This window comes from Molossus molossus, unplaced genomic scaffold (genome assembly GCF_014108415.1).
Source record: "Molossus molossus isolate mMolMol1 unplaced genomic scaffold, mMolMol1.p scaffold_m16_p_10, whole genome shotgun sequence".
Taxonomy (NCBI): domain Eukaryota; kingdom Metazoa; phylum Chordata; class Mammalia; order Chiroptera; family Molossidae; genus Molossus; species Molossus molossus.
This window is the reverse complement of record NW_023425345.1, coordinates 49213056-49240104: the sequence shown is the minus strand read 5'-3', so window position 1 is coordinate 49240104 and position 27049 is coordinate 49213056. Positions and strand designations below refer to the sequence as shown.

Below are 27049 nucleotides of genomic sequence, written 5' to 3'. Positions count from 1 at the left end.
GCCAGGCTTCTCCAGGCAGCAGGAGAGCCTCATTACCTTACACCTGGCCCCAAGCCCTCACAGCCTGTCCAGAGTCCTGGGTGCCAAGGATGCCAGGAGCCGATGCAGAAGAAGTATGAAGGGAAGGGGGTTTATCCCCTTCCCATGTGTCCTGTCCTCCTGGGTGACAGACACTACATCCCATAGGGGTGGCTGAGGCTGTGCCCATGGGCATCCTCACCCTGGCCAGGGTGTGCGGGAGCCAGAGGAGGAGACCCAAACCAGAGGGCTCCCCCATGCCAAGGGGCCAGAGGGAGAGGGTCTCCAGCCCCTGAGACACCACCCCCTCCCCTGCCCACCAGGGCACAATGAGCGCTAAGGAAATGGCTTCATGAGATAACTAGAGACCCAGCACCCCAGCCTTCCCGCCCACTGGTCTCACAACCCCCTCCCCCAAGAAACAACCAGAGGCTGTCTGATACAAACAGTTGCTGTATTCTGCTAAAGTGACGGTGACACAGATAAGGCAAAGAGCTGAGGGGTGGACACAGGTGGGGAAGGGGTAGACCGTGCAAAATGGCAACCTAACAAAAAGACACGTACCAGTAGACCCCCCCCTTCCTGTCGGGTGAGCCCTTGGGCCAGTGTATGGGCAGATACAAGCTCTAGGTGAGGGGCAGTGATGAGGGGCAGGAGTTGGGGGGCATCTCAATGGGGGGTGTTCTGAGTGTGACCAGGGGCAGGCGTGAGAAGGCAGTAGAAATGCCAGGCTGGAGGTGTGCAGACAGGTCTGAGGGGTCCTTCCAGCCCACAATATGCTGCCCCTACTCAAGCTCTTCTGAGGGCAGAGCACCTTCCCCAAGACCCTCAGTCTGGCCTGGTTTGGGGAGTCTTGCTCTGAGGTGTGTGAGGGAGGACTTGGGTGGTGAAGGAGATGAATGGCTAGCACACTCATGGGAGGCCAGGTCTGGGTGGAACAGGGACTTTGAATTCTCAGCCCAAGTCCCCAACCCTTGGGGGAACAACAGGGTGGGATGCTGGGGTTGGGGGTTGAGTCTCTACTAGAGACCCCTTACTTGACCTGACCTTCCCAGGTTTCCACCCTGACCTGAAGGAGAGAGAGTTCCTGGGGCAGCAGGGACTCTGCTCCCTGCCCCCAGGCAGAAGTCAAGGCCTCTTTCTCTTGACAGTTGCACAGGCCCTGTTTACAAAGATTCCTCACTTCGTGCTAAGAAAATAGATCCATCTGAAAAGCTTCCCTCCAGCCAGGCCTATGAGGAACAACAGGGCAGGACCCCTTTCCACCACGCCCAGTCTCCCCCAAAGTGGACGGGACAGCTTCCTGGGAGACCAAAGTCTTCCTGCTGTGTATTTCCTGCCATGGTTCTGGGTTACGCCAGGGATGGGACAGTCCCACCTGATGTCTCAGAAGCTGAGTCCAGGTCCTGAGGACCCCAGGGTGCAGAGGCCACACCCCGTGGGTCAGAAATCGCTGAGGATGCTGATGTCGGCAAAGTCAGCCCGGTAGCGGTGGGCGTAGAGGCTGAGTAGGAAGGCCCACTTGAAGGCAATGAAGCTCCAGACGCAGGACAGGTAGTAGCTGTTGGGGTCTGTGAGGCCTGCAGGGGCAAGGGGCCCGACTGTGACTGGAAGGCCTTGTTCTCTTCCTTAGCCCCCATCCCACAAGCCCGAGGCCACCCCTCCCCAACCTCCGTTAGAGGCTGAACCAATCCTACAGAGACCTTGAGTGTGACGTTTTAGGGTTGCAAGCAGTGGGGATAAGGAAGGGCAGGGCTGGCCAATCACAGGTCTGTATCATCTACTCTGCTTTTGTCACTTTTACCCTAGGCTACTTCCAAGGGGCTTGAGCATCAGATTCTCTAGGGGCAGGGACAAGGGCCCGCCACCAGGGGGCACTCCCATCCCACTACATGGCACTGCAATTAACCAGCAGTGCTCTTGGTGCTCAGCACTTCCCACGCATTTCACGGAACCCTTCCAACCCCAGGGGATGGGTGCTCTCATTCAACCCACTCTAACAATGAGAAAACCCAGACACAGGAGGTTAAGTGATCTGCCCAGTCCCCTGGATGTAAGCCCCCTGCCCCGCCACCCCCAGAACTGGCCCTCACTCTGATGTCCGGTGATGGCCAGCACGAGGAAGGTGCAGAAGGTGGCGATGGAGAGAGCCGAGAAGAGGATGCCCACAAAGAAGAAGCCACGCAGCCCTTTGAGCCAGGTCCTCCAGTAATCCTGCATGTACATCACGTGCGTAACCAGGACCCACAGCGCCAGCACACCTGTGGGACAGACTTGGTCAGAGGGACAGACACTGAAGTCCCCTCTCCTCCTGCCTGCCTCCAGTCAGTGACCCCAGGGCCCCCCAGGGCCCTTTAGGTCCCCTTGGCCAGCCCTATTTGCACAGTACTAAGACAGCGCTGGTCTTTTCAGTCCCATTCTCTCATGACTATGAATGGAGTTTTCTGAAGCTACAGGGCCTGGGATATCATGAGGACCTGATTGCAAAAGCAGATAGGAGAACCTGTCTTCTATTCAGTCACACAGTAAAGAGACTGGCAAAAATATAAAAACATATCATCCTCATTTTTGGGGTTTGTTTTGGAAAACATGACTATTTCCTCATACACACGCAAAATGTTACTTGTATTAATGCAATGTTATTTTTAATATTACTTTAAAATGTTCTTAGTTTTAATTTCTAATATGGTACATATCAACGATGAGAACACACACAAACACAATTTTCTTGGGGTTTCATTACTTTTCAGGAGTGTAAAGGAGTCCTGAAATCATAAAGTTTTTTCCGGCCTGCTTTTCTAGGGACTTCCCACTACCGACCCTAAGGGCCACAGATGTGGGAAGCGGTCCCCTCACCCTGATGCGCCTCCACCCAGCCCACCGGGACCACAGCCTCAAAGTTTCAAGACCATTCTCATGGCCATCCTCCATGTCACTCCCTCCAGTTTGCTGCAAAGGGCAGGCCTGATGCCCCCGGCCTTGCCTGGGCCCACCCTCTGGGCCTGGCTGGTCATTTCCGCTACAATGCCAGCTGCTACTCAGCCAATACAATGAGTGCCTTCTGTGCCAGGCCGCGCCTGCCACGCAGCCCCGAGTGGAACAGATACCAAGTCATTGGTCAGGGTCCAGAGCAGGCCTGCAGGGCCCCCACGAAGAGGAATGAAGAAAGAGAGGGTCCCCACAAAGAGGAGTGAAGAAAGAGACAGAGTCAGCTACAAGGCTGGTGGGTGTGGGCCACACAGGCTGGGGGTCCCAGGAGTCAGGAGACCTGTGCACATGTGCACAGGAAGGATGGACATCTGGCTGGGGAAAGTGGTTGATTATCTGTGGCAAGAAAGAGAAGAAAGGGAAGTTGATAAGGAGCTGGGGGTGGGAAGGGTGCTTTGACTAATTTTTAGGCTGGGTATGAAGTGTAAGAGAGTTTGTTAAATCATCTATCCTCTTTCAGGTGCCCAAAATACTTCATAAAATCTTTTTTTTTTTTTTTTGAGTTAGGAAGAACAAAAGGCAGAGGGGAGCATCATCACAGAGCTATGCTCTGGTTACCAGCTCAGAAGTTGTCACAATTCAGGTTGCCTGGCAAGGGACAAAAACCACGAGACTGCAAGCCAGGAAGCCTGGGGCCTGGCACTGCTGTGCTGCTCGTGACCTCTCAGAGCCTCAGAGTTTCACATCTAAAGACAGTTAAGCCCAAAGGTCCTGCCAGCATGGAAACTTGGCAACTCTAGGGTTCCAACCTAGTGAGGGTGCAGCCCCACCAACCCCCGCAGCTTCCCCCCTCCTCCTGTCTTACCCACACTCTCCCAGCTCTGGCCCTGCCCACCCCAAACTTCCAATGGAACTGGGGGCCTGGAACATGGGTCCCTTCACCCCTGAGATCAGGATGAGCCCGGATAAGCATCTCTCCATCCTGGATGTGGGAGCAGGCCAGATGTGGACTGAGTAGCGACCTCCAGCTTCAGCTCACATCCTATGCGATCTGGACTGTGTGCCAGCCACCCTTCCCAGAGTCTTTCCCTATCTTCTGACATGCATCCTGAGTGTTCGTTTGGGGGAGCCATGTGGTTTCATAAAGGGCCCTAGGAAGGAGGCTTATGGTCACTGAGTGCATTTGAGGCACAGTCAGAATGGCACCTGTCTGGGACAGCCCACTTGCCTCTGCCTCCTTAATATGCCATGGGGTACCTGGAGCAGCTGAGCTATGAGATCCTCTGTCACTCAAAGATTCTGGAAGCCAGCTCAGGAGAAAAATAAGGAGGTTAGAGCAATTCCTCTGTGACTCAACAATTTCTGGGTTAGGAAATGCTGAAGTAGGGGCCCATGGAAATGCCATCTCTTAGTCCATGGGCTATGCTCCAGTGGTGCCCTCAAAACCCCCGCCCCCACATACACCCATGCACCAAAAAGGGCTGAACAGGAGGTAAAGGAAGATGGCTATCTTGGGTGTTCCAGGTCCCAGTTCTTTGTTAATAAGCAGGCACAACCTTCCCCACCTCTCACTTCCCCGGCACACAGACCTCACCTCTAGATAAACCCAAGCCAAGTCTGGAAGCAGGCTCATTCTCACCCACCCTGGCTCCCACCACATTCCAGGAAGCAGGACCTCCCCCACCAACTCCACCCAATGGTGTTCAGTGGAGGAGCCTTCACTGGCCCCCTCAGGCAGGAGGCAACTGTTCCTCAGCCCTGCCCCCTTCCCTAGGATACTGTGGGCTCCAGGAAGCCTGGTCTGCACAATTCAGGACAGAACGGACAGGACCCCAGTCCTACCCAGATGCATGTCCATGCTAGACCCCACCCCTCACCTCACCCCACCTGTTTCTGAGTGCCCCCTGTTCCACTCAGAGCTCACAGCCAACAGGTCAAGGGCATGGAAGGCACAAGTTGATCAGTGAAATTATCCCCAGTGGCTAGAGTGGAGGTTCGGAGACAGGAGGTGCCCAGGGGAGCCCGAAGGGAAATGTAGACAAGCAGACACTGGGCCTGGGCCCTGCTATGTTCTTACACCCCTGCCCTCTACCCCTGCCCTGAGCCCTAGTGCTCCTCTAGCTCAGGCTCCCATGGGAAGAACAGAGACACTTAGACTCCCGGGCAACTTTTCTTTTTTACGTTCCTTGCTGTTAGATGTAGAGCAAGAGTGTGTGTGTGCTTCCCCAGGGTTCCTACAGCAATACGATTTCTTCTGTAACTGCCTTTCCTCTGAGCTTCTTCTTCCCAGGCGCCACCACAATGGAAAAGGGCGGGTTCCTTTCCACTCTTGCCGCTGGTTCCAGGGGCCCCAGACTCGCCCAGGACCCCCAGAAACCAGGACCCTCACTGGCCGCTGCCTGGCACTCAGGGAGAAGGAACACACGAGGGCTGCCCTCTGGTGACTCAGCAGTTTCTGAGCTGCAAAATGCAAAGTCAGAAGTGGGGTGCTCATAAGTCGGTAAATCTGCTGATGTGTCACCCCCAAAAGAGGAAGAAGTCTGACTGGCTACAGACTCTCAGAACCCACACAGCGTGGAGAGGGCACGTGCTAGCCCTGGCCTGGCAAGCCCTCTCTCACCCACCACACCACCACCAGGCAGCTTTGGCTCTTCCACGGCCACCTCCTGGTCATCGAAGGCCGGACTGTCAGGGACGCTCCAGGACCCTGCTCCGGCGGTCGCTGCCCTAGTGCCTCTCTGGCCTGCCTCAGAGGGAAGCCTGCAGCGAGGGACAGAGGGCAGAGTGTGGCTCAGAGGGAAGCCCCAGACTCCTGGAGCATAAGCCAGAGGGCCTGTTTCACTGCCCTCCAACAGGAAGCTGTGTGATAAACGACAGGACACAAAATTGCAACATCCCAGACCTGAAGACAGGGAGTCTCTGCGATCATCTCCTTCCTGGCATCTTCTCTCACTCCTTAGAAGTGAGGAAACTGAGACCCAGGAGGCATCAGTGGGCACAAGGTCACACGGCTGGCTAGGGCTCAGTGCACCAGGCCAGGCCAACACACCAAGCTCTGATATGGATGGCCCTCCCTCCTTACCTTCAACCAGCCCCTCATTTCAGGTCTTATCAGTACAACCACAGGGCCTGGCCCGAAGACTCCACCTTTCTGAGGGAAATCAGCAGGGCTGACAAGAAAACAGCAGGGCTGCCCTAGCCGGCTTGACTCAGCAGTTAGAGCATCAGCCTGGGGACCCAAGGGTCTCAAGTTCAATTCCCAATCAAGGGCACATACCTGGGTTGCAGGTTCAATCCCTGGCCCTGGCTGGGGCCATGTGGGAAGCAACTAATCAATGTGTCTCTCACATTGATGTTTCTTTCTTTCTCCCCTTCCCTCCCTTCCACTCTATCGAGCGAAAGAAAGAAAGAAAGAAAGAAAGAAAGAAAGAAAGAAAGAAAGAAAGAAAGAAAGAAAGAAAGAAAGAAAGAAAGAAAGAAAGAAAGAAAGAAAGAAAGAAAGAAAGAAAGAAAGAGAAATAAAGAAAGAGAGCGAGCCCTGGCCGGTTTGGCTCAGCGGTTGGAGCGTCGGCCTGCGGTACAGAGAGACCCGGGTTCGGTTCCCGCTAAGGGCATGTACCTCGGTTGCAATTTGTCCCCGGCCCTGGTTGGTTGTGCGGGTGGCAGCCACTCGATGTGTCCCTTCACATCGATGTTTCTCTCTCTCTTCCTCTCTCTCCCTCCCGCTCTATCTGAACAAAAAATGGAAAAATGTCCTCGGGTGAGGAAAAAGAGGAGAGGAGAGGGGAGGGGAGGGGAGGGGAGGGGAGGGGAGGGGAGGGGAGGGGGAGGGGAGGGGAGGGGAGGGGAGGGGAGGGGAGGGGAGGGGAGAGGAGAGGAGAGGAGAGTATAGAGACGGCAGACAACAGGAAGAAACTGCAAGGGGAAGAGAACCAGGAGAAACAGGGTAGATGGTGAAGGTGCAGGGGTGGAAGGAGGAGTCAGGGGTCTGTAGATAGGTGAGCAGAGGTGGCCTGGCTGTCTCCAGGTAGAACAGAAAGCCACAGGTGGTAGGGCATCCAGGTAAGCATGACAGCAGCCCAGCCGGGGCACCCACCACTCTTCCTTGGTGACTCCCCAGTGTTCTGCTTGGCACTGCTTAGGCTGTGACTTTGTATGCCCCTCTTATAAGGCAGAACTCTTACCTCCCATTTTTCTCTACCCAGGGATGGTTCTCAGTAAGCTCTGGGGCAATGAGTAAATCTAGTTATTGTCCTTAGTCCAGTTAGGGATCTTTGGGGAGAGGATTTTAGTAACGGAATAAGATCATCATGTGTAAAAGCATTAACCACATATGAATTTTTTCCAAAGTTCTTTTTCCACACATACTATTTCATGTAGTTGTGTAACCCCAGGCAAGCTATTTATGTACTCTAAGCCTCAGTTTAAGCCAGATCTGTAACATGGGCACAATAATAATGCCTACTTCACAGGACTAACATAAGGATTAAATGAGACAATGGAAGCAGACTGCTTAACACAGTGCCTGGCACATAGAAAGCATTAAAAAAAGTTAGCAATGCCCTGGTTGGTTTGGCTTGGTGATTAGAGTGTGGGCCTGTGGACCAAAGAGTCAAGTGTTTGATTCCAGTCAAAGGCGTGTACCTTGGTTGTGGTTCGGGTCCTATCCTGTTCGGGTCCTGCCAGAGGCAACCAGTCGATGTGTCTCTCTCACATCGATTTCTATTTCTCTCTCTCTCTCCCTCCCTCCCACTCTATCTGAAGATAAATGGAAAAAATCCCCGGGTGAGGATTTTAAAAATAGATAGCAAGTAGAAATAATATGTTTCATCTTCATACCAATTCTCTAACACAGAGAGGTTAATGGCACGCCCAAAGGTTGCACAGCGAGGAGCACTGGTGAGCACCAGCTTCCACCAGCGCACTGACGTTCTCACTCTTGTCCTTGCCTCCCCTTCCCTTCTTGAGGCACAGAAAGGGTGGCCAGGGTGGGTTAGCAGATATTGGCGGAGGACCCACAGCACAAGGGTGGCAAAGAGTCACCAACCTGGCGAAACAAAATGTCCAGTTTCCATCAGATCCCTAGCGCGCTCCTCCAGGTCTCCACTAAGGACTCTGCAGAGGTGGGGTCCACACTAGAAGGTGGCAGGTGGGCTTCAGCCCTCCTTTCCACTAACCTCTTCTCTGCCCTCACCCAGCCCCCAAGGAAGAGACGCTCGAGGGGCGGGACCCCCCAGAACAGGTGTGTGTGTTTGGAGGGTCCTCACACTTAGCCCAGTGACAGCTCTGCGAAGGAGGCGGAGAGCGAAGCGGGTGAGCAGGGAGGAGGCTGTCACGGGGCGGGGGGCGGCGGGCGGAGGCGTCGCGAGCTGAGCCGGCGGCGGTGGCCCGACGTTCTATGCCAACCCCAGGGGCGGGACGTCGCAACCGGGTCGCGCGGGGCTCGGAGAACGCTCGGGCGCCAAAGGCCTGCGCTGCTAACGGATATTTTCGGGTAAACACCCCACCCGCTCCCCCCGGGAAGTGCCGCCCGCGAGGAGCCCTGGGAGCAGAGCGCCTCCCGGCGCCCCCGCAACCGGCCCCAGCGCCCCGCACCCCGGGTACCTGCGAGTCCCCCCATAGCCGCTGTCCCCGGCTGGCTGTAGACCACCGTCCAGACGAGGAAGATGGAGAAGCCGGCCACGGAGCTGAGGCCGGAGTAGGCGGCGCGGAGGCCGAGCTGCCGGCGAGACGGGGCCATGGACTGCGGGCGCCGGGCGCGAGGGCGAGCGCAGCGGAGTCACAGGTGCAGGGCCCGGCGCCGGAGCCGAGCCGGGAGCCGCCGGCCGCCCGCGCTCCGCCCAGGCCCGCCCCCCGCGCTGCCGGCACAGCGCCCTCCCCGGCCGGAGGCCGCCCGCGCCCGGAGCCGCAGACCGCGCCCGCCCGAGTTGGCAGCGTGCGGTTGCTGGGCTTTCTGATCATCAGGGGGCACCTTAAATGGCCGGTCCGGGGCTTAGCCTCAGACCTGCCCTGTCTGGATATTTGGGCATTGGTGGGGCCCGGCGATGCGAGTTTATGGAAGCTAGCTGCGGTGGCTGCTTTTAAAACGTGATCTCTGACTAGGAGGCGCATTCTCATTAAAATTTGAGATGTAAATGTCTCGTGAAAAATTAAAACATGACTCCTTCCACCCTGCCCCTATCAGCCAGGTTCCTTCCCAGACTGTTTAAGCACCCTCAGAAGGTACTTCATACACTGAAGTGTGAGAACCCCACCACCATCACCGTCTAAATACCCAACCCTCAGTGACAGCTCCCTTCCCGGCCTTCGCCACAAGCCCCATCCCCCTACCCCAAATCCCTACCAAGCATCACCTCCACCCTCAGAATCACACAATTCAGAGACTGGAAACTATAGCAGGAATATATTGAGCTCCCACCGTAGGTCCAGTTTCCTACCACCGGGAGCTGGGGGGAAAACCCGACCTAACACAGAGCCCTGGAAACACTTAGAATCTGGCTGGGGAGGCCTATCACATACCTGCACAGAACAAGTCGTATCTCTTGCGTTCATTTCTTTTTGCAAATTACCACAAATGTAATGGCTTAAAATAACACACAAAAATGGGTCTTACTGAGCTAATACGAAAGGGATGGCAGCACTGCCCTCCCGGAGGTGCAGGAGGAAAATCGGCTTCCTCGCCTTTTCCCGCTGTTAGACCCACCACATTCCTTCATCTTCAAACAAATCCTTTGCTCTGACCCTGCCTCTGTTGTCACCTCTCCTTCTTTCCCTCCCTCTTTTCCCTTATAAGGACTCTGGTGATTAAGAATCTGGGTAATCCAAAATAATTTTCGCACATCAAAATCCTTAATTTAATCACATCCGCAAAATCTTTTGCCATGTAAAGTAATATACTAATACATCCTGGGGATTAGGATTTGGTCATCTGGGGGGGGGTGTGTGTCATTTTTCTGACCACCCTTCTGAAACTAAACTCCGTGAGCAGGGACTATACCACTTTCGTTCACACCAACATTTAGATGAGTGCCTGGCACATAATAGCCCCTTAATAAATATTTGTGGAATAAATGAATGAGGGTGAATAAAGGTAAGAATTAAATAACAACCATGCACATGAAATCTAGACAGGGCATGATTGATTAATGGCCAAACAAGGACGTAAACCAGTGTAAATAAACCCTATTTGCCTCATTTCAGAATAGTCTGGGAGCTTCTCAAAAAAGAAAAAGATTCCCTGACAGTTTGGCTCAGTGGTTGGAGTGTCAGCTCTCAGACCAAAGAGTTGCAGGTTCGATTCCAGTCAAGGGCACGTACCTGGGTTTCGGTTCGGTTCCTGGCCCTAGTCACAGCCCTCCTCTGGAGCCGCTGGTGGAGAGAGTTAGAGCTTGCCTAGAGCTTGCTAGGTCAGAGAAGGGCAGGAGCCCCAAGGTCCAGAGTGCACTGCCCTGGAGGGCCTTAGAGCTGGCTGGCTGGGATAACACTCCACGCAGTGGGAACAGGGTGCATACAGACAGCACCGAGGGAAGAAATAACAGGTGGGGTGGGGAATCTGTGAGTAGGTTGTGGTCTGTGGGTGGAATGGTGGGTTTTGAAGTTAGAAATGTTATGAACATAGAGGGCTTTGAATATCCTGCTGAGAAGGCTGCCCTCTCCCTGTGGAGCCAGGGGAGGGAAGAAATTAACAGTTCTATGTTCTAGAAATGTGGCCAGAGTCAAAGTGTGAGGGTGACATGCCTATACAAGACTACAAAGCAGAGAGACAAGTCCTTTACCTCCCTGTGCTTTAGTTTCCCTGCCTATAAAGCGGAGACAGCAGTGATATCTACTTCAAGTGTTGTGATGAGGACTTGGTGCTTAGAAGAGTGCCTAGCACATAGTAGGCCCTCAGTAAATACCCTCAAGTATGATTAGTAGCGGCACAACAGCTGCCATGGCAAGAGATGCTGTGGGGAGTCTGAGAGGTGGGTTAGGTCCAGGCAGTGAGAACGGAACCACGGGAGCTGATTCAGGAGATACTTAAGCTAGTTGAACCCTAAAGGTCAGGTAGGAATTAATTAGCTGGGCAGACAGAGGAGAGCAAAAATATTTTGAGTGGACATATTTGGAGTATTGGAGAGTAGGGAACAAACCTGTTAGGCTGGAGCATGAGATTGTGCAAGAAAATAATGAGGAAATAATTCTGTAACAGTAGCTTCGGCCCAGGTTGTAAAAGAAGGTTAAGGGCAGGATGAAACTTTTTCTTAATTGTGGAAACTTTTTCTTAACTGTTGAAGGACTTCATACTCAGATAGGGTTACCACTTAATCTGTGACCCTGGGCCCCTAATTCAATACAACTTTCTGCCAAGAAAAAATTTTCTATATCTGCACTCTCCAAAATGGTTGTACTCACAGGTAGCTATTATGTATTCGATATGGGACTCGCTGAATTTTTAACTGTTTTAAATTTAAATTTAAATAACCACACATGGCTAGTGGCTGTAGTGGCTATCATATTGTTGATATGTGGCTAGTGGCTTAGTGGCTATCATACTGTTGATATGTGGCTAGTGGCTGTAGTGGCTATCATACTGTTGCTCCATCTATACAATGAGAACGATGGTGTGCCTCACAGGTTTGCTATAATGCTTCAAGTCTATTGAAATTCTGCAGTGAAAGCACTCACCACAGTAACGGAGTATATTTTTATTGCTGTTGTTGAAATTATTGCTATTGTTATTGTTATTATTAAACAGGAGTAGCATGACATAAGCCATGTCTTGGAAAAATTATTTAGGCTGTGGTATCCAGGTGAGATTGGATGTGAAAGAAAATTGTAGAAGAGAGAGCATTGACAGGCTAGTTCAGTGGTCAGGTGTGAGTTGATTGAGATTTTACCTGGAGAAAGCCCAGGATTATGGAGCTACGACACACAGGTGTGCACCACACCTACACTCCTTCCCACATCAGCTTCTGTACTCTCAGAAAGCACGCTCCCCTCCCAACCCAAGACAGATCCCACTGCCTGCCCCACCCCCAAGACAGCCATGCTCCCTGCCTGCAGCAGAGATTACTAATGCCCACCGTTAGCAGCTCTTCTCCTGGCGCATGACCTACTAAATTTGAACTTGGAACACTTTCCAGATTCCCTGCAGTTAAATTGATGCCATGGGATAGAGTTCTGAGCAATGGAATCAAAACAGAAGCAGTGTGTGCCATTACTAAGCTGGACTCATAAAAATCTCCCATGTATCCCCCATTCCTTCTCCCTAGTCTGTGATGATTTTAGAGTCCACATGTTGAAGACAGCTGCGTCAAATAATGGAGAGAGCCTAGGACCCTTGAATGAATGAATGGAACAGAACCACTCCTTGCATCAGCCCCTTGTTAGACCAACATGAGTGAGAAATGCACCTTTGTTGGGCTAAGCCATTGAGATTTCAGAGATGTTTGTTACAGCTCACTGTGTTATCCCAACACACCATCCTCATTCCATTTCAGGTCACATAAACATATCCTCTATGGCTAACCTGTCTGGACTATCAGTCCCTCTGAAGTCAGTTAATTGGGCCCTGCCAATATTAAGACAGATTCCTGACTCCCACCTGCAGGGATCTTGCCTCCTAAGACATTTCTTCCTCACTCCTCCAAAGCAGGCACATTCCAGACAGATGTCTTCCTCCGCAAGGCTACGTCAAGGTTACCTCCACTAAGTTATGTTCCAGCTGATAAGGCTTGTCAGGGCTTCCTCCTCTCTGCTCCTTAATCCCCGCCCAGCAGAATCTGGGGCATGTCCTTGTTTTTCTATGGCTCCAGCCCCAAACCTAGGTGTCATTACTGAGTCCCCCCTTTCCTTCACCCCCTACATCCAATTCATTAGCAAGTACAGTGGCTCTGTTCTTCCTTTCCGTCCCCCCGCCACACCCTAATCCGGCCACCATCATCGCCTTCAGTGCCCCCTGCAACAGCCTCCAGACTGGTCTTCCTCTGCTCACTCTTCCCCTGCATCCAGTGTCCACCCAGCAGCTGGAGTGGTCTTTAAAAATCACAACCAGAACATGGCACTCCCCCACCGCAGCAGCTCCCCACCGCTCTTAGGGTGAACTGATGAAGGCCTCGCAACTCCAGCCAGGTCCAGCCCTGCTCATTTCCCTCTGGCACACTGGCTTCCTTTCTGTCTCTCGAATGTGCCAAGTTTGTTCCTGCCTCGAGGTCTTTGTACTTTGTGCCTGAATGCTCTCCTCTGAGTGCTCCTAATATGAATCCCTCATCACTCTAGTCTTGGCTCAAATGTTACCTCCTCAGAGAGGCAATCCGTTCCTATTTAAAGTACAACCCTTCACCTGATTTATTTCCCATAGCACTTACACTATGTGAAATTATCTTATGTATTTGTTTATTCTTTCCACCCACGCCCCTGCCACCCAGCCGGAATATAACCTCCATGAGGGCAGGGGCCTTATCTGTTAGGGACCAACTTCTCTGGGTTTGTCTAGGACTGTCCTGATTTTACCACAAAAAGACCACATCCCAGAAAACCCCTCAGTCTAGGGCAAACTGTGGCGGTTAGTAATCCTATTTCCTGCCTTGATCACTTCTGCATTCCCAGCACTTAGTCTAACACCAGGTGCAGAGGTAGAACTCAATAAATATTTGTGCAATGAATAAAGGAGAGAAGGACTGGCTTTCCATAAAAATTCTGTGATTCTGGCTCTAGGGGGCAGCCTTCCCCAACCTTGTGTCCTGAGACCCAGCTTTGCAAAGTTGAGCTAAAATATCCTGTGCATAAATTTAGGTGGTGAGTTTCACAGAATCCTCCCCAAAGACCTTACATGGTCCAATGGCCACCCCCTCATGGAGTTTAAGGCTGTGAACTTTGGTTAAGGCAGCTGGAGGCTGTGCCTGACATAGAGGTGGATCCCCTGTCTCCACCCCACTTCGCCCCCCCCCCCCCCCCCCCCGCGCCTGCAGCTTCATCTTCCTCCTGAGGTCAGGTTTACAGACCACAGAGCAGAAAAGACTGTCTTAGAGAGGAGGAGCAAGTGGCTCACTTGCAGGGAGAAGCTGGTCCCATCATGAGCATCCCAGCTGCCCAGGCTGCAGGAAGGCATCCCGAAATGAGGGCTCAGATATCCAGGGGGTCGTCTTGGCTCCCCAGTGCTACTCCCCAGGACTGTGGCTGCCTTCTGGCCCTAAAAGAGGATATCTTCCCTTCTCAGGGCTAGAATAAACCTGCTCGGTGTCTGGCTTCTCAATGAGACCCACTTCCTCTGCCTGCCCACTGACAGCCAGGAAGTCCACACAGGGGCAGGTTGCTGAGTAAGAAGATGCTGAGTAGAAGTAACAGGAGCTCAAGAGCTTACTGAGTATCTGAGGCAGGGTGAGAGGCGTCCAGGTGCGGAGATGTGGAGCGTGTGTTATCAGGGCTGCAGCAGCCTTTGGGAGGGCAGCGTGGAGGGGCCGGGACCTGTTCACCTCTCCTAGTATCCTCTGGCGACCTTCCTCTCCTGATCTGAACGTCCCAATCAAGGTACCTACTCCAACTCTCTTTTCCTTTTCACTTTGAGGTTGCCATTGGGTGAGGGGAGAGGGAAGAGAGAGAGAAGGAGAGAGGTAAAGCCTGCAATTAACCTCTACATGGCCTTCCACCTGGTGCAGCAGGACGGGAGAGAATACTAAGGCGAGCGCAGGAGGGGAGGCATTAACTCTTCCTAACGGACAGAGCCAGACACGGGGATTAGTATATATTTGTCCTGTAGATTTGAATTTGGGGGCTTGATTTACTGAATGAGAAAATTAACCACAGAGATTTAATCAATACACACAGATCCTCCTCTAGTCCAGCTGCAAGGGCACTGGGTGAAGTAAAGGGACTAGAAATAAGGTTGTCACCTATGCTCAGTCCAGAGCATGGGATCCAAGGTTCAAGTGGCCACATTGAGGTGCTTCCAGGAGGAGGAAGAGGGTAGAAAGGTGCCAGGAAGAAGGACAGGTCTGGAGGGGATGGGGGAGGTGAAAAGGACCCACGGTAGGAGAGGGGAAATTAGTTTACCTGTTTAACTAGAGAAACTTCTCTTGTGAGCCCTCTGGATGCAGGGCCCTGACTACGAGGTCCTGTAGCCTTGGGCCAAGCAGAGCCAGTGCCTGTCCTCTGGGAACTTACATTCTCCTGGAGGGGAGATCACTGATAATAATCAGGCAATTATTTCAATTCAGTTGAGGTGAGTGCCAGGCATTTTGCAGAGAAATGGGGGGGGGGGTGCTGGTACAAGCTGGGGTTCTATCAGGGGAGAAGAACCAGGCTGAGGTCACAGCTGCTCTGCCTGGCTCCCGGGACCCCAGCGAGCACCCTCAGCTAAGGCCTGAGGGGCCTGGGGCCCAGGGAGAACTGAAGCCTCAGGGAAGATTACATCTGGGTTCGGGCCTCTCAAGGCCTCTGCTAGGAGGGCAGCCCAGAGCGGGACCTCACAGAAACCTGGCTGGGACCCTGAGCAGCAGGTGCCGCCTCTGTCGGGAGGGAAAACCGGGCACCTGGAGGAGAGGGACTGACCGAGGCTCTCCCACTCAGAACTGCAAACCTGCCTCTTCCATTTCCCTCTGTACCCCGTTTCTCTCCACTTCCTGCTGTGGACCCCATCTTCGCAATGTCCTCTCTGGGGGAGGAAACGGGCAGTGGGTCTGGTGCTCGGAAGTCTGTGAATGTTCAGCTTCCTCTGTGGCCCCTGCACTTCCTGAGTGGGATGTAGGGCAGGATGGGGGGCTGCTCTGAAGGGGCCTCTCTCTCTGGCCTGCTGGCCTGACTACTCCCATTCTTGCCCCTCCGTCAGCCAGTGCTCTGGATCCAGACAGAACTGGGCATCTGCGAACCCGGGCTGGGGCTCCACCAGGACCCCTCGCGGGCCCTGTAGCTGCCTGCCAAGTCTCTGTAACACGGGGCAGGGTGAGCAGAGTCCGGGTCCTGAGCAAAGGCTGCCCAGGATGGGGCGGGAGATGGGAGTGTCGGAGCTGGGAAAGGCTGGGGATGTTGGAAAGACCAAAGGGGAGGAAGTAGCTGGGTGGTGGCTGGGGAGTGGTGCCGTTGGGGGAAGGCTAGTGCAGACCAGAAGCTGCAACACCGGTGCAGGAGTGAGGAAGGACACTTGGAGCCTGAGGAAAAGTGGCCAAAACTGGACTGGAGCCACCATTTTAGAACATTGATCACTCAAGTTCAGATGCAGTGTCTCCTGGGTATTTGGAACACACACACACACACACACACACCCCTTGAAAAGCAGCAGTTGGAGGGAGATTTCAGCTACTAATTTTTGCATCACGCCAAATTTCCCTAGTGGACAGGCCCATTCCCCCTCCTTCAGCACAGCTCCAGACCCGCCCCTCCATCCTCCCTGCTCCCCGCCTCTCCCTACCCTTGGGCTGGCCACTGCATCATCACTAAAGGCCAGCTCAGTGACTGCGTCCTTGCCCTCTCACACATGGGTAGTTTGAGCACCTGCCAGAAGAATGTGCCTCCAGGAAAGTCTGGGGTCCCTGCCTTGCCTTGGTCATCTCCCCACTGGTCCCCAGCCCTTGTGGACCTCCTTTTAGCTTGCTCCCCTCCCCCACCTGGAGAAGGCAGGAGCCCATCTCTCCTCAGCTTCCCTGCTCCACCACTGTCATAAGTGGCTCATGAGTGACTGGTTTTGACCTAGTCAAGGAGGTTTGGCTCGGTGCCCATCAGTGTTCCAGCTCCTTGCCTCTGCCCCCACCCCAGGAATGGGCAGAGAGGAGGTGGGGAAACTGAACTGGAATCACCCTTGTGGGAAGGAGCCTGGGCCAGCAGCACAGGACCTTGAACCTTCCAGAGCCAAAAGATAGAGTCTATAGGATGGTACCTGTCTTCTCTTCTCAGTCCCTCTCCATGTCAATCAACCATGGCCAAGGTCCCAGGGATGCTGAAGGAAGCTGCAATGGCCAAGGTACCAGGCAGAGCCCTTACATCCTCTGGTCTCCAAGCTGGGCCTTTCTGCAGGAGGTCTGGCCCACTAGATACCTGTTAGTTAAAACTTCCTCCAGCCCCCACTCTCCTTCCCACCAATCAACCTCAAATGACATCGCTAAGTCTGTGAGCAAAGTTTGCAGCACAGGACAAAAGGAGAAAAGAGTAGGAGACAAAGAAGCAGGGACGGAGGGAGATGGAATAAAATGCCCTGAAAATGAACTGAAAAACCATCCCCCATCCCTTCTACCCTGCCCTGGGTGTAGGCCCTCAGCAGGCACCAGATGACTTCCCACAGTTCCCATTCATTTCATGTCCACCCATAATCATTAAGCACCTTCTTTATGTCAGACACTGTGCTGGGTAGGGAGGCCCGACCAGATTAGCGTGTTAGGGAGATAAAAGAAAATTTCACTAGATGCTATGGTCCCGAAGCCCAGCATCTGCTCAGTTTTGGATCTTTAGTGCACAGCAGAGTTCCTGGCACTTACAGTGAATGCTGTGGAAAGAATGAAAGATTCTTTTGGCATTACATAGAAGGACGGAGAAGGCAAGTTTGAGAGTGGTGGTCAGGGAGGCAGTACAAAGGAGTGGTATGGACTGTGGGCTCTGCCCAATTCAATGTATGACCGCGGACAAGTTACTCCCTCTCTCTGAGCCTCAGTGTATAGGGATTGTTCTGAGGATTAAAAGATGATGCCTATAAAATGGAAAACATAGTGCCCTGCACATAAGATGTGCTGGAAGAGTCCATCACTGGGCTAGAGCAGGTGCAGTGGGGTGGGGCATAACGAAGGGAACCAGACCTGGAGGCTGATAGGATGGGGGAGAAGAAGGGACTGAGGTTCCTTGCTTAGGCAGTGGTGAGGTTCCTGGAGTAGGGAGCAGAGAGGGGCAAGGCAAGAGAAGGGGCAGGTGGGTGGGAAGGGAGTTTTCAACCTGCCTAGTGAGAGGGAGCTGTGAAGATCCAGGAAGCTGTGGGCTCCACACGTGTAGAGCTCAGCCAAGAGGCCTGGGTGGGAGGAATACAACCCAGAATCAAAGCCAGGGGCTGAAAAGCCCCCCTTACCCATTCATCTCCTAGACTACTCCTTGGGAGCCTCTGCAGTCTACCACCTGCCTCACAGGAATAGGGCAAAAAGCTTGTTCTATGGGTAGACTGGCCAAGGGGCCCTGCTCTTCAGCTTCCGTCATCTGCCTGTTCCTCCCCCACCTCTGCAGCCTGTGTGCACCCAGGTCGGGGGGAAATAATTCTGAATGTGGGCTTTTCCCGCTTGGTGGAAACTCAGTATATTTGAGAGGTGGGATTGCAAGTAGTAAAGCACACAAGGCTCTAACCACTTGGATGAAATCACTCACTGCTCCACATCTTCCCAGTGTGGGACCTTGGACATGTCACTTGACCTATGGATGTCTCAGCCTCCTCATTTGTAAAGTGACGTAACAGTAATATTTATCTCAGGATTGTTGTAATGATTAGATCAGTGAAAGTATATAAAGTGTCAAGAACAGGGCCTGGTGCATGATTATTATTATTATTATTATTATTAATCTGTCTAACACACCTGCCAGGCATCTAATGATAGTCAGGGCAGGGTGGAGGCTACACCATGGCATGGCATGATTGTCCCCATGATGACTCACCATCTGGCTTGGGATGTCTTCCTCAGATATGCTAACCTAGTCCCCTGCCCACTCCAGGCCTCAGCCTCAATCAAATATCTACTGAGCCATCCTTCTGCTGGCTAGCCCCCACCCAGGAACCCCAAGTCATAAAACCCTGCCCTATCACTTGCCTTGGTGGGAGGCAGGGGGCTTTTCTGTCAGTTATAAGAGTGAGACAAATGGAAGGTCCAACCCCCATGGTCTCCCTTGGCTGCTAGTGAGCAGGTAGTCACCAGGCCATCTTCTCAGACTTCCAGGGAGGGGGGATGAGAAAGAGACGTGACAAAAGAAAGGCAAGGACAGTGTGGAAGGGACATGGGTGGGAGGAAAGTGGGGTTGGGACATGTTCATTTTCACTGATTTGAATGACTTTCTTTAAATCCTTGCACCCCACCCCTCAATTTGCACCCCTTCCTCTCTTAGACATGTGGTCCAGATTAGAAGAATGAATATGATGTATACACAGCACAGCACAGCATGGAGGTTAAGTGAAACCAGGCAGCCTGAGTTCGAGCCCCAGCTCCACTATTTACTAGCTGTGTGGCCTCAACAAGTTACTTGATACCCCTGAGCCTCAGTTTCCCCATCTGCAAAGTGAGAATAACAATAGTACTACTAATACATAGGGTAGTGGCAGAGATTACATACATGTGAAGCACTTGGAACGGTGTCAGGCACTGACAGGCTACTGTGGCCCGCTGAGAGGTCCATAGAAGCAGATGTCCTGCCTCATTCCCCAGCTCCTTTCCCACCTGCCCAGGGCCAGTATGAATAGTGTTCTGACCCCACTGACAGTCTCTGGAAACTCCCCTGCAAGAGCTTCTAGACCAGGTCACTGGCCACAGCAATCGGAAACTTCAACACCCCCCCCACACACACCTAACTCCCCCTGAACCCTCTTTTCCAAGCACACCTGTGACCCAGCCTTTTATCCCTTCCTACCAATATCCAAGCTATCTTCCTTCTATCAGATTCCCAGAGCTTGTGTGGGTGGATTTGGGCTCGGGACCAGATTCATCCTCAGGTCCCCCTCCTTCCCTGGAGGGGCATTTAAAACTCTACCATGATTTTTCAAAGTGTGGACACAGCGGAGAACCCTGGGGGGTATCTATTCAAACTACAGATTTTCCATTTCATACCAATAGGACTGAATCTGAATTGGTGGGGATGGAACATGCATTTTGATAAGCTCTTAGGAAGATTTTCTAATACACATTAATCAAAATTAAAACTGGCAGCTCCCCCCCCACCCCCCCACAGTTTGGCTCAGCTGTTGGAGCTTCCGCCCACAGACCAGAGAGACCCAGGTTCGGTCCCACTAAGGGTGCATACCTCGGTTCCAGTTTGTCCCCGGACCAGGGTCATGTGGGTGGCAACCAGTCAATGTGTCACTCTCACATCGATGTTTCTCTCTCTCTCTTCCTCCTTCTCTCCCTCCTGCTCTATGAAGATAAGTGCTCTCCTGGGTGAGGGTAAAAAAACAAAAAACTGGCAGCCCCACTCCAGCTCCAAGACAACAATCATTGGTGGAAGATGGGACTCGGTGTCCCAGAGCAATGGGATGGAGCAATGGGATGGACTGTGAGAGATGTGTTTTGCCCCAGTCCAAGCAGGCACAGCAGCAGAAGGAAAGGGACAGAGATGGGGTCAAAAGGCAGCGAGTCCTAGAAAGCCCGGGGCGGGGCGCGCACCTCTTTCTAAAACCCTCATTAACTTGCTGAGCAATTACCCGTTGCCTCGGGAGTCGCACTGTCTGCTCTCCGCCCTGTCAGAAGCAGGAGTGGGGCGTAGAGGACGGCACTGGGCTACCTGCGCGGAGGTGGAAACTGGGGCCCAAGGAGGGGACGAGCCTTGGTTCAGAGATGGCCCCGGACTCTGCAGTCCCGGGCCGGGCTTGCACCCGCAGCGCCGCCTAGGAGCGCGCGGTGGGGGCGTGGCCCTCTAAAACCCCCTCTTCCTCGAAACTCGGCCACTTGCCGGAGCGCACTCCTTCTCCAGCCTCAACTTCCCCAACCGCGCTGGGTGTGCGCAGTGGGGCGGAGAGTGGGGGCGTGGCGTGTGTATCCGGGAGCGCAGCGGCGGGAGGCTGGGCAGTGGGATTCCCCTCCGGAAAGCAGCCCGATCCCTCCCCGGAGCAGTTCGAGACCCTGAATCGAAACAGGAGGCAGGACGCCCCAGCTGGGAAGCGGCCCCAGCCCGGATTTCCCTCCCGGGTGGGGCCACAGTGACTCACCTCCCACCCCCTCCCCGGTTTCCTTGTTTGCATTTCTTCTCTGGGCCACGTGGCTGCTTGTGCAGCCACTCACCGCCCCTCCCCGGTCACCTGGCCCCAGTGGCCCCGGCACACACCCCGGGGCCGCTCCTGCCCCTGGGGTTTTTCAGGGCTCTGACTCTTGCCTGCTCCGCACACCCCCGAGCTGCTCTTCACCCCTGCCGGCGTCGGCCCCCAGTCCTACGCCCTCCCTAACCATAAGGCCGGGCGCCTCCTCCCTGCCCCCTCCGCTTGTCCGGGGAGGGGAAGGGGGCGGGCAGCGCAGGGGGTGTGACAGCTCCCTCCCGGACCTGTGCCAGCTGCAGCCTCGCTTCAGTGCCCCGTGCCAGCTGGCTCTTTCGTCTGGGACGGAGGTGGAGGCTCGGGGCTCCTTGTCACTGAGGGGGGGAGCCCCCCCCCCCCCGTACGCTCCAGTCCTCTACCCACCCAAGAGGAGCTTCTCCTCCCAGCCCTGCCTCTGGCTGCTCGGGCAGCCGGTCCAGCCAGGAATTGGCCCTGGTCACAGAGCCTGGGACTCAGAGCCCGCGCCCTTCCAGGATCCCCCTACCGGAGCAGACTAGGGCTCGCTGGGGGTCCCGCCCCCAAGCCTTTGGCTAAATCCTGCACGGCTGGGCGAGCTTGAGAAGGATCATGAAGGTGGGTAAGGTGGGGTCAGGGCCGAGGAGGAGCAGAAGAGGAAGCTGACGCGGTGGGGAGTTTGGGTGGGAGAGAGTGTGTTGGTTAGGGGTGAGGGAGGAGGGGAGGAGAAGGATTTGAGCTGAAGCTGCATTTCTGGGGGATCCAGTGAGTCCATAGCCTCAAACTGGGAGGTAGTGGAGATCCCTGCAGGGACTGGGGCAGCGGGGTGGGTCAGAAGTCCAAAGAAGACCAGGAAGGAGGGCCCTAGCTCCGGCCAGCCGGAGACCCCTAAGTGCGCCAGACCGGCAGGCTTCAGGGAAGGTCTTCCTGTCCCTCCCCCAGCTCCTGGCTGGGTTGCAGCACCTCCGCCTGACCAGTCCAGAGGAGTCTAAGGAAGTGGTGCTGCCTGGAGGAGTTGTGCCTTGGTCCAGCTGCCCCAGCCCCATGGCTGTCGGCCTTTCTCCCCTCCTCACAGGTGGGCTGGCCAGGTGAGAGCCGCTGGCAGGTGGGCCTGATTGTGGAGGAGAGCGCAGACCTGGGAGCACCACCGGTGGGAGGTCTTCCAGACGTGGTGCCAGAGGGGACGCTGCTCAACATGGTGCTGAGGCGGATGCACCGGCCCCGAAGCTGCTCCTACCAGCTGCTTCTTGAGCACCAGCGCCCCAGCCGCATCCAGGGGCTTCGCTGGGTGAGTGCCCATCACCTGCCCAGGCGGGGACCAGGGCTGGAGGGGAGTCTGAATAGGGAGCACAGGCATGCTGGTGGTGGCCCAGCTTGCTCTGGGGGTGTAGTGGGGGCTACCAGATGGACAGTGGGTCAGGCAGCTTAGCTGTGGTATGCGTGGGTGGCTCACACAGCTGTGTCAAATATGTGTGTGTGGTGCCCAAGTGCCTCTACTTAGGCATGGGGGAGAGGCACGGTATTTGTCATTTCTCCATCACCTCTGTGTGCCTTGGGTTAGGGGCTTGTGTGTCTTCCATGTGAGGGTGGGAGGCATGTGTGAAACACAGGGGGCCAGATCAAGCCAGGGGTGAGGTAAGCTTGGTTACTATTCTTCATGTATCACCGTGGCAACATTTCCTTTAGTGAGCGACTGAACTGCACCTATTCTGCTTTTTTATTTTGGGGTAAGGTGGCATGTGAACACTGCTTGGCATCTGGCTTTGGAGAGCTCAGGGGTCTGAGAAGTTTAGAGTCGGAGCTAACCGGAGCTCCCTTGCCAGTGAAGAACACCTCTGGAGCTGCAAAGGTGAACGAGAGAGCAGGAGAGGGAACGGGGGTGAGGTGCAGGGTAATGGTTGCTGGATCCAAGCAATCAGAGAAACTCTTCCCAGCCACCAGACTTCATAGAGTGACTTCACCTGAGATGCAGCGTGTGTCTTGTGTGCCCACCTGTGTGTATGGGGACGGGTGCAGGAGGGCCCTTGGGTAATGGGGTGGAGGGAAGGCAGTAGCAGGTGACAGACTTGGGAGAGTTCATCTCTTATGGGCAAGTCCCACTGAGTAGAATGACCACCACCTTCTGCCTCCTTCCTCTCACCTCTCTCGATGCCATTTGTATCTGCCAAAACCGGAGGCTGAGTTGAGAAAACGGAGGCCGACTAACATGAGGGGTCATCGTGGTGATCGGAATTGAGAGGAGAATTTAGGTTGCAGTTCCCCAAACCCTCCCTCCCAGGGTCTTCCTGATAAGGGGCCTGAGTCTAGTGCAAGATGGGGTTCTGGAAGAGGCAAGGGTGCTGGTCACTTCTGGGCTTAGCTGTCCCCCGCACCCCCTTCCGGGTCACTGGCAGTAGCTACTGCTTGGAGCCAGTGGGCTGGAACACTCCCTCCCTCCTTCCCTCTCAGGCTATAATTACTTGTGCATTTCCTGTCCCCTTCCCAGCTTGTAGAGGCAAGGTGGAGAGTGGGGGGAAGGTCAGGTGCTAGGACAATGAGGTCACTGGAGGATCCCCTGGGACCCGAAGTCTGGGAGTAAGTAGAGGAGGCCGCCAGGCTGTCTCCTGACTCCTCCAACCTCTGGTGTGCTTGAGGAGGGTGGACGGGTGGGAGTGAGGGCTGCTGGAGTGTAAATGGGGTCAAAGGCACAGAAACACCCCCCCCACCACCACCACCACCAGGAAGAGGGACAAGTGGGGATTGGTGATTAGAGGGAACTTAGTTTTTTAGGGCTGGGACATGGGCCACACCCTCTCCTGATGACCATCTCTGGGAATGGGGGTGGGGTAGTTTCAGCCCATTGTGTCTGTGTTTGAGACTCTGGGTGCCTATAAAGCTGCACCTCTCATCTCTGGGTGATGCTTTTGGTCCATGAAGAGCTCGCACGAGAGGAGTGCAAGGAGGGAGTATGCACACAGGGTGAGGGTGGATGTTGTGAGGGAGTAGAGCCTGGAGCCCCAGGAGGACAGTGCCGGGAGTTATGCAGTCTATGTTTACTTCTTAGAAAACTAAGGGGAAACCCATCCACTTCATGAGGGCTAAAGAGAGTGCTTTCTGTTCCTACTAGACAAGGACAAGAGAAAATAAAAGCAGTTACAGCAGGAAGGCCTGAGGTTAGATATAGAAAGGACTCAACCAACTCTTATAAAAGTGACACTGGAATGGAATGGACGAACATCTCCTTTGGAAAACATGAAGGGGAGAGGAGGTTGTCTGGTGTCTGGGAACCAACGAAGGGATCCATCTGTTTAGAGGCAGGGGCAAGATCTGGATGACCTCTGCTGGGTCCCATGAGCTCACAGAAGCCTGGATGCTTCTCTTTGAGTGATTGTTTTGGGAGTGATGTCTCTCTGCTCTAACTCAGAACTACGTGATTTTATCCAACCTGTCCAAATAATGGTAGTAGCTGGTGGTTATCTAGGACTTCTGTCCCAGGCACTCTCATAAGACCTTTATCATATCAGATACTCTCCGATACAACAGCCCTGTGAGATAGGTGCTAATGTCATCGTCTCATTTTAGAAAACTGAGGCATGGAGAGGCTATGACAGATCCAGAGTTATATAACTGCTAAGGGACAAAGCAGGACTTTGGTCCTAGGTAATCTGGCGGCAGAGCCCAAGCTCATGATATATTTTTTCTTGATACAGATGGTAACACTGATGCCCCCAAACATCACCCGACCCCATGCATCCTCTCCCTGTCCCACTAGAACAGCCAGAGACCCTAGCCATGGAGCTAATGGAACTGGTCTGACAGGTCCCCGCACAGCTGTCTGGCTCTATGCCCGCACCCCCGGGGGGGGGGGGGGGCTCTGACAGCAGTGACAGGGAGGGAGGGTGGGGCTGGCCATGGCACTGGTGCCATGGGAGCTAGCTAGCAGTTCCTCTTCCTCTCTGAGTCCTTCCAGTGAACGCATGAGAAGAGGCGGTGGGCGAGAACCGTCACCTCAACCCATGTCAGCTACTTCTTTCCCATGGAGAACCCCTAAGCTGACACTCAAGGTCATCAGATCAAGGATAGATCAGCTGAGGTATATTTCTTGCATTGTCCAGGTAATAGGTGCCCATCATGAAATAAAGATTAATCAAGTTACTTAACATTTATAAGCAGTTACTACAAGCCAAGTGCTCTCTATTATGAACTCCTTTGATCCTCATAACAACTCTATGGGATAGGTACTTTTTTTTTTTTTTATCCTCAACCAAAGATATTTTTGCATTTATCTTCAGATAGAGCAGGGGGGAGAAAAGGAGGAAGAGAGAGAGAAAAACATCAATGTGAGAAAGACACAACTACTGGTTGCCACCCACATGACCCCAACCGGGGCCAGGGACAAACTGCAACTGAGGTGCGTGCCCTCAGCGGGAACTGAACCTGGGCATTTCTGGTCCACGGGCCTACGCTCTAACCGCTGAGCCAAACCAGCTAGGGCGGCATTGGTACTTTTATTGTCAACCCCATTGTACAAATGAGGAAACTGAAGCACAGAGGTTAATAAGCAGCCCAAACCAGCTGGTAATGGAAGAACCGGAATTTGAACCCAGACATCCAGCTCTAGAGCCCACACACTTGACCACTGCCCCTGAATAGTTCTCCACCCCGACATGGCAGGGCCCGGAGGGACTAGGATGACAAAACTATTGCACTGTGTTTGGCCCAGGTTCTGCAAGCTCACTTGCCCGTGGGACATTCCTGAGAGCAGAACCTCTACTATCTCAACCTCCATGGCACAGTCAGGGAAACGGGGGGGAGGGGGTAGTTGCTATGGAGACAGCAGGGCATAGTGGTAAGAACATGGGCTTTGGAACCAGACAGGCACAGTGTGAATCCTGATGCTTATCCTGATGCTTATATTTACTACTCTCAGGGTAGGCTATGTGACCTCTGAGCCTCCTTCTCGCTAGTGTGAAACAGGAGACAAACACCTACTTTCAGGGTCAGTGTTGGGAGCAGTTCTTCAGTAGGAGCTTCCATTTCTAAGTGTGTAAGTACGTCCTCTCTCTGGGCACTTGCTTTCCTTGGCAAAATGAGAGGGCTGCCTTTAGGTCCCCCTTCAGCTCTGATGGACCAGAGCCCCCAGCCTCTGACCCTCCTGCTCATTCCCTGGGGCAGGACAGGAAATGGCTCCAGCCAGGCCTGTGGATCTGGGATCTGGGCGGTGACCAGCCTGGCTATATGACCTGGCACCTCCCTCCTGATGTGCCCTCCAGGGTCAGAATAATACCAGGAAAGGAGCCTGGGTTGTGGGCACCAAAGGGAGCTGGGGCAGGGACTGGGCCACCTGGGCATTTTGACATGAACAACAAGTCATTAGCACTGGGCACTGTTTGTTCCAACACTGGGGCTGGCTGGGTAGCATTCCTGCCCTTCCTCCTTCCCTGGCTCCTCCTCCTCCTCATTTCCTGTTGCTAAGTCTCCAGGGCTCTGTGTCTGGCACCAGGCTGGGCCCCATGACCCGGGCAGGGATACCCTTGGGACACCTAGTGGCTTCCGCCTAGCGCTGGGCCAAGTGTCCTCATGCCAGACCTCAGGCCTCAGCCTGGCACGTGATGGAAGATGCCAGGACCAGAGGAGGGGGTTCTGGCCCCAGGCCTGGTTGTACCCCAGCCAGGTTGTTTTCAGGGACCTGAGTGCAGCTGGGGAAGCAGGAGAGAGAGGCCTGGGGAGAAGAGGGGAGAAGGGAGAGGAAGGGGCAGGTGTGGTGGGTGGAGTGAGACCAAGAATGTGAGCACTTCTGGTGGAACTCGAGTTTATCCATGTCTGGCTGTCTCAAGTATGTATGACTGAGTTACCTGAGTGCCTCATCTCACAAGTTTTGTTTCCTCATAAATCAAAGAGGACAGAGAATACCTGCCCCGCCCAGTTCACATCTGATCCTCTTTAATACAGGATCAGAGGGAATCACAGAGTGATCATGCCTTTGGGAGGGCTCCTGCAGGGTAGGGCATCCCGTCCACAGCTGTCCACAAATTCCAGTTCTCAGGTGGCGGAAGAAAAGGGTCAAGAGGTTTCCATGGCCAACATCTGGGGCACAGAGGCTGGGCGGCTCAATTGATACAAAAGGCAAGAAACCTCGTCAACTAATGTTTCTGCATAAACCCGTCTTCCGGAGCCTGTCCTGGTGCTGCCGAGCCCCCCTCACTCGTACAG

General features: G+C 53.9%; 2 protein-coding genes across 6 annotated transcripts in view; one reads left to right on the top strand and one right to left on the bottom strand.

Moving 5' to 3' along the window:
* Positions 1-453: 453 nt before the first annotated feature.
* SLC48A1 (solute carrier family 48 member 1) lies at positions 454-8725 on the bottom strand. Its single transcript, XM_036253081.1, has 3 exons — positions 8551-8725; positions 2112-2279; positions 454-1598 (listed from the first exon to the last, which is right to left on the bottom strand). The coding sequence occupies exons 1-3, from the start codon at positions 8684-8686 to the stop codon at positions 1462-1464; spliced, it is 441 nt and encodes a 146-aa protein (XP_036108974.1). The 5' UTR covers positions 8687-8725; the 3' UTR covers positions 454-1461.
* A 5490-nt stretch (positions 8726-14215) lies between these two features.
* The window catches only part of RAPGEF3 (Rap guanine nucleotide exchange factor 3), a 28400-nt gene continuing 15566 nt past the window's right edge, over positions 14216-27049 (top strand). For 4 of the 5 annotated variants that reach the window (XM_036251579.1, XM_036251578.1, XM_036251576.1 and 1 more), the window contains exons 1-2: positions 20750-21475; positions 21933-22145. In XM_036251579.1, coding sequence (XP_036107472.1) covers positions 21470-21475; positions 21933-22145 — 219 coding nt within the window. In that variant the 5' untranslated portion in view covers positions 20750-21469. Of the gene's footprint in view, positions 14458-20749; positions 21476-21932; positions 22146-27049 lie in introns of those variants that run through there. The other variant, XM_036251577.1, reaches the window with a different exon arrangement.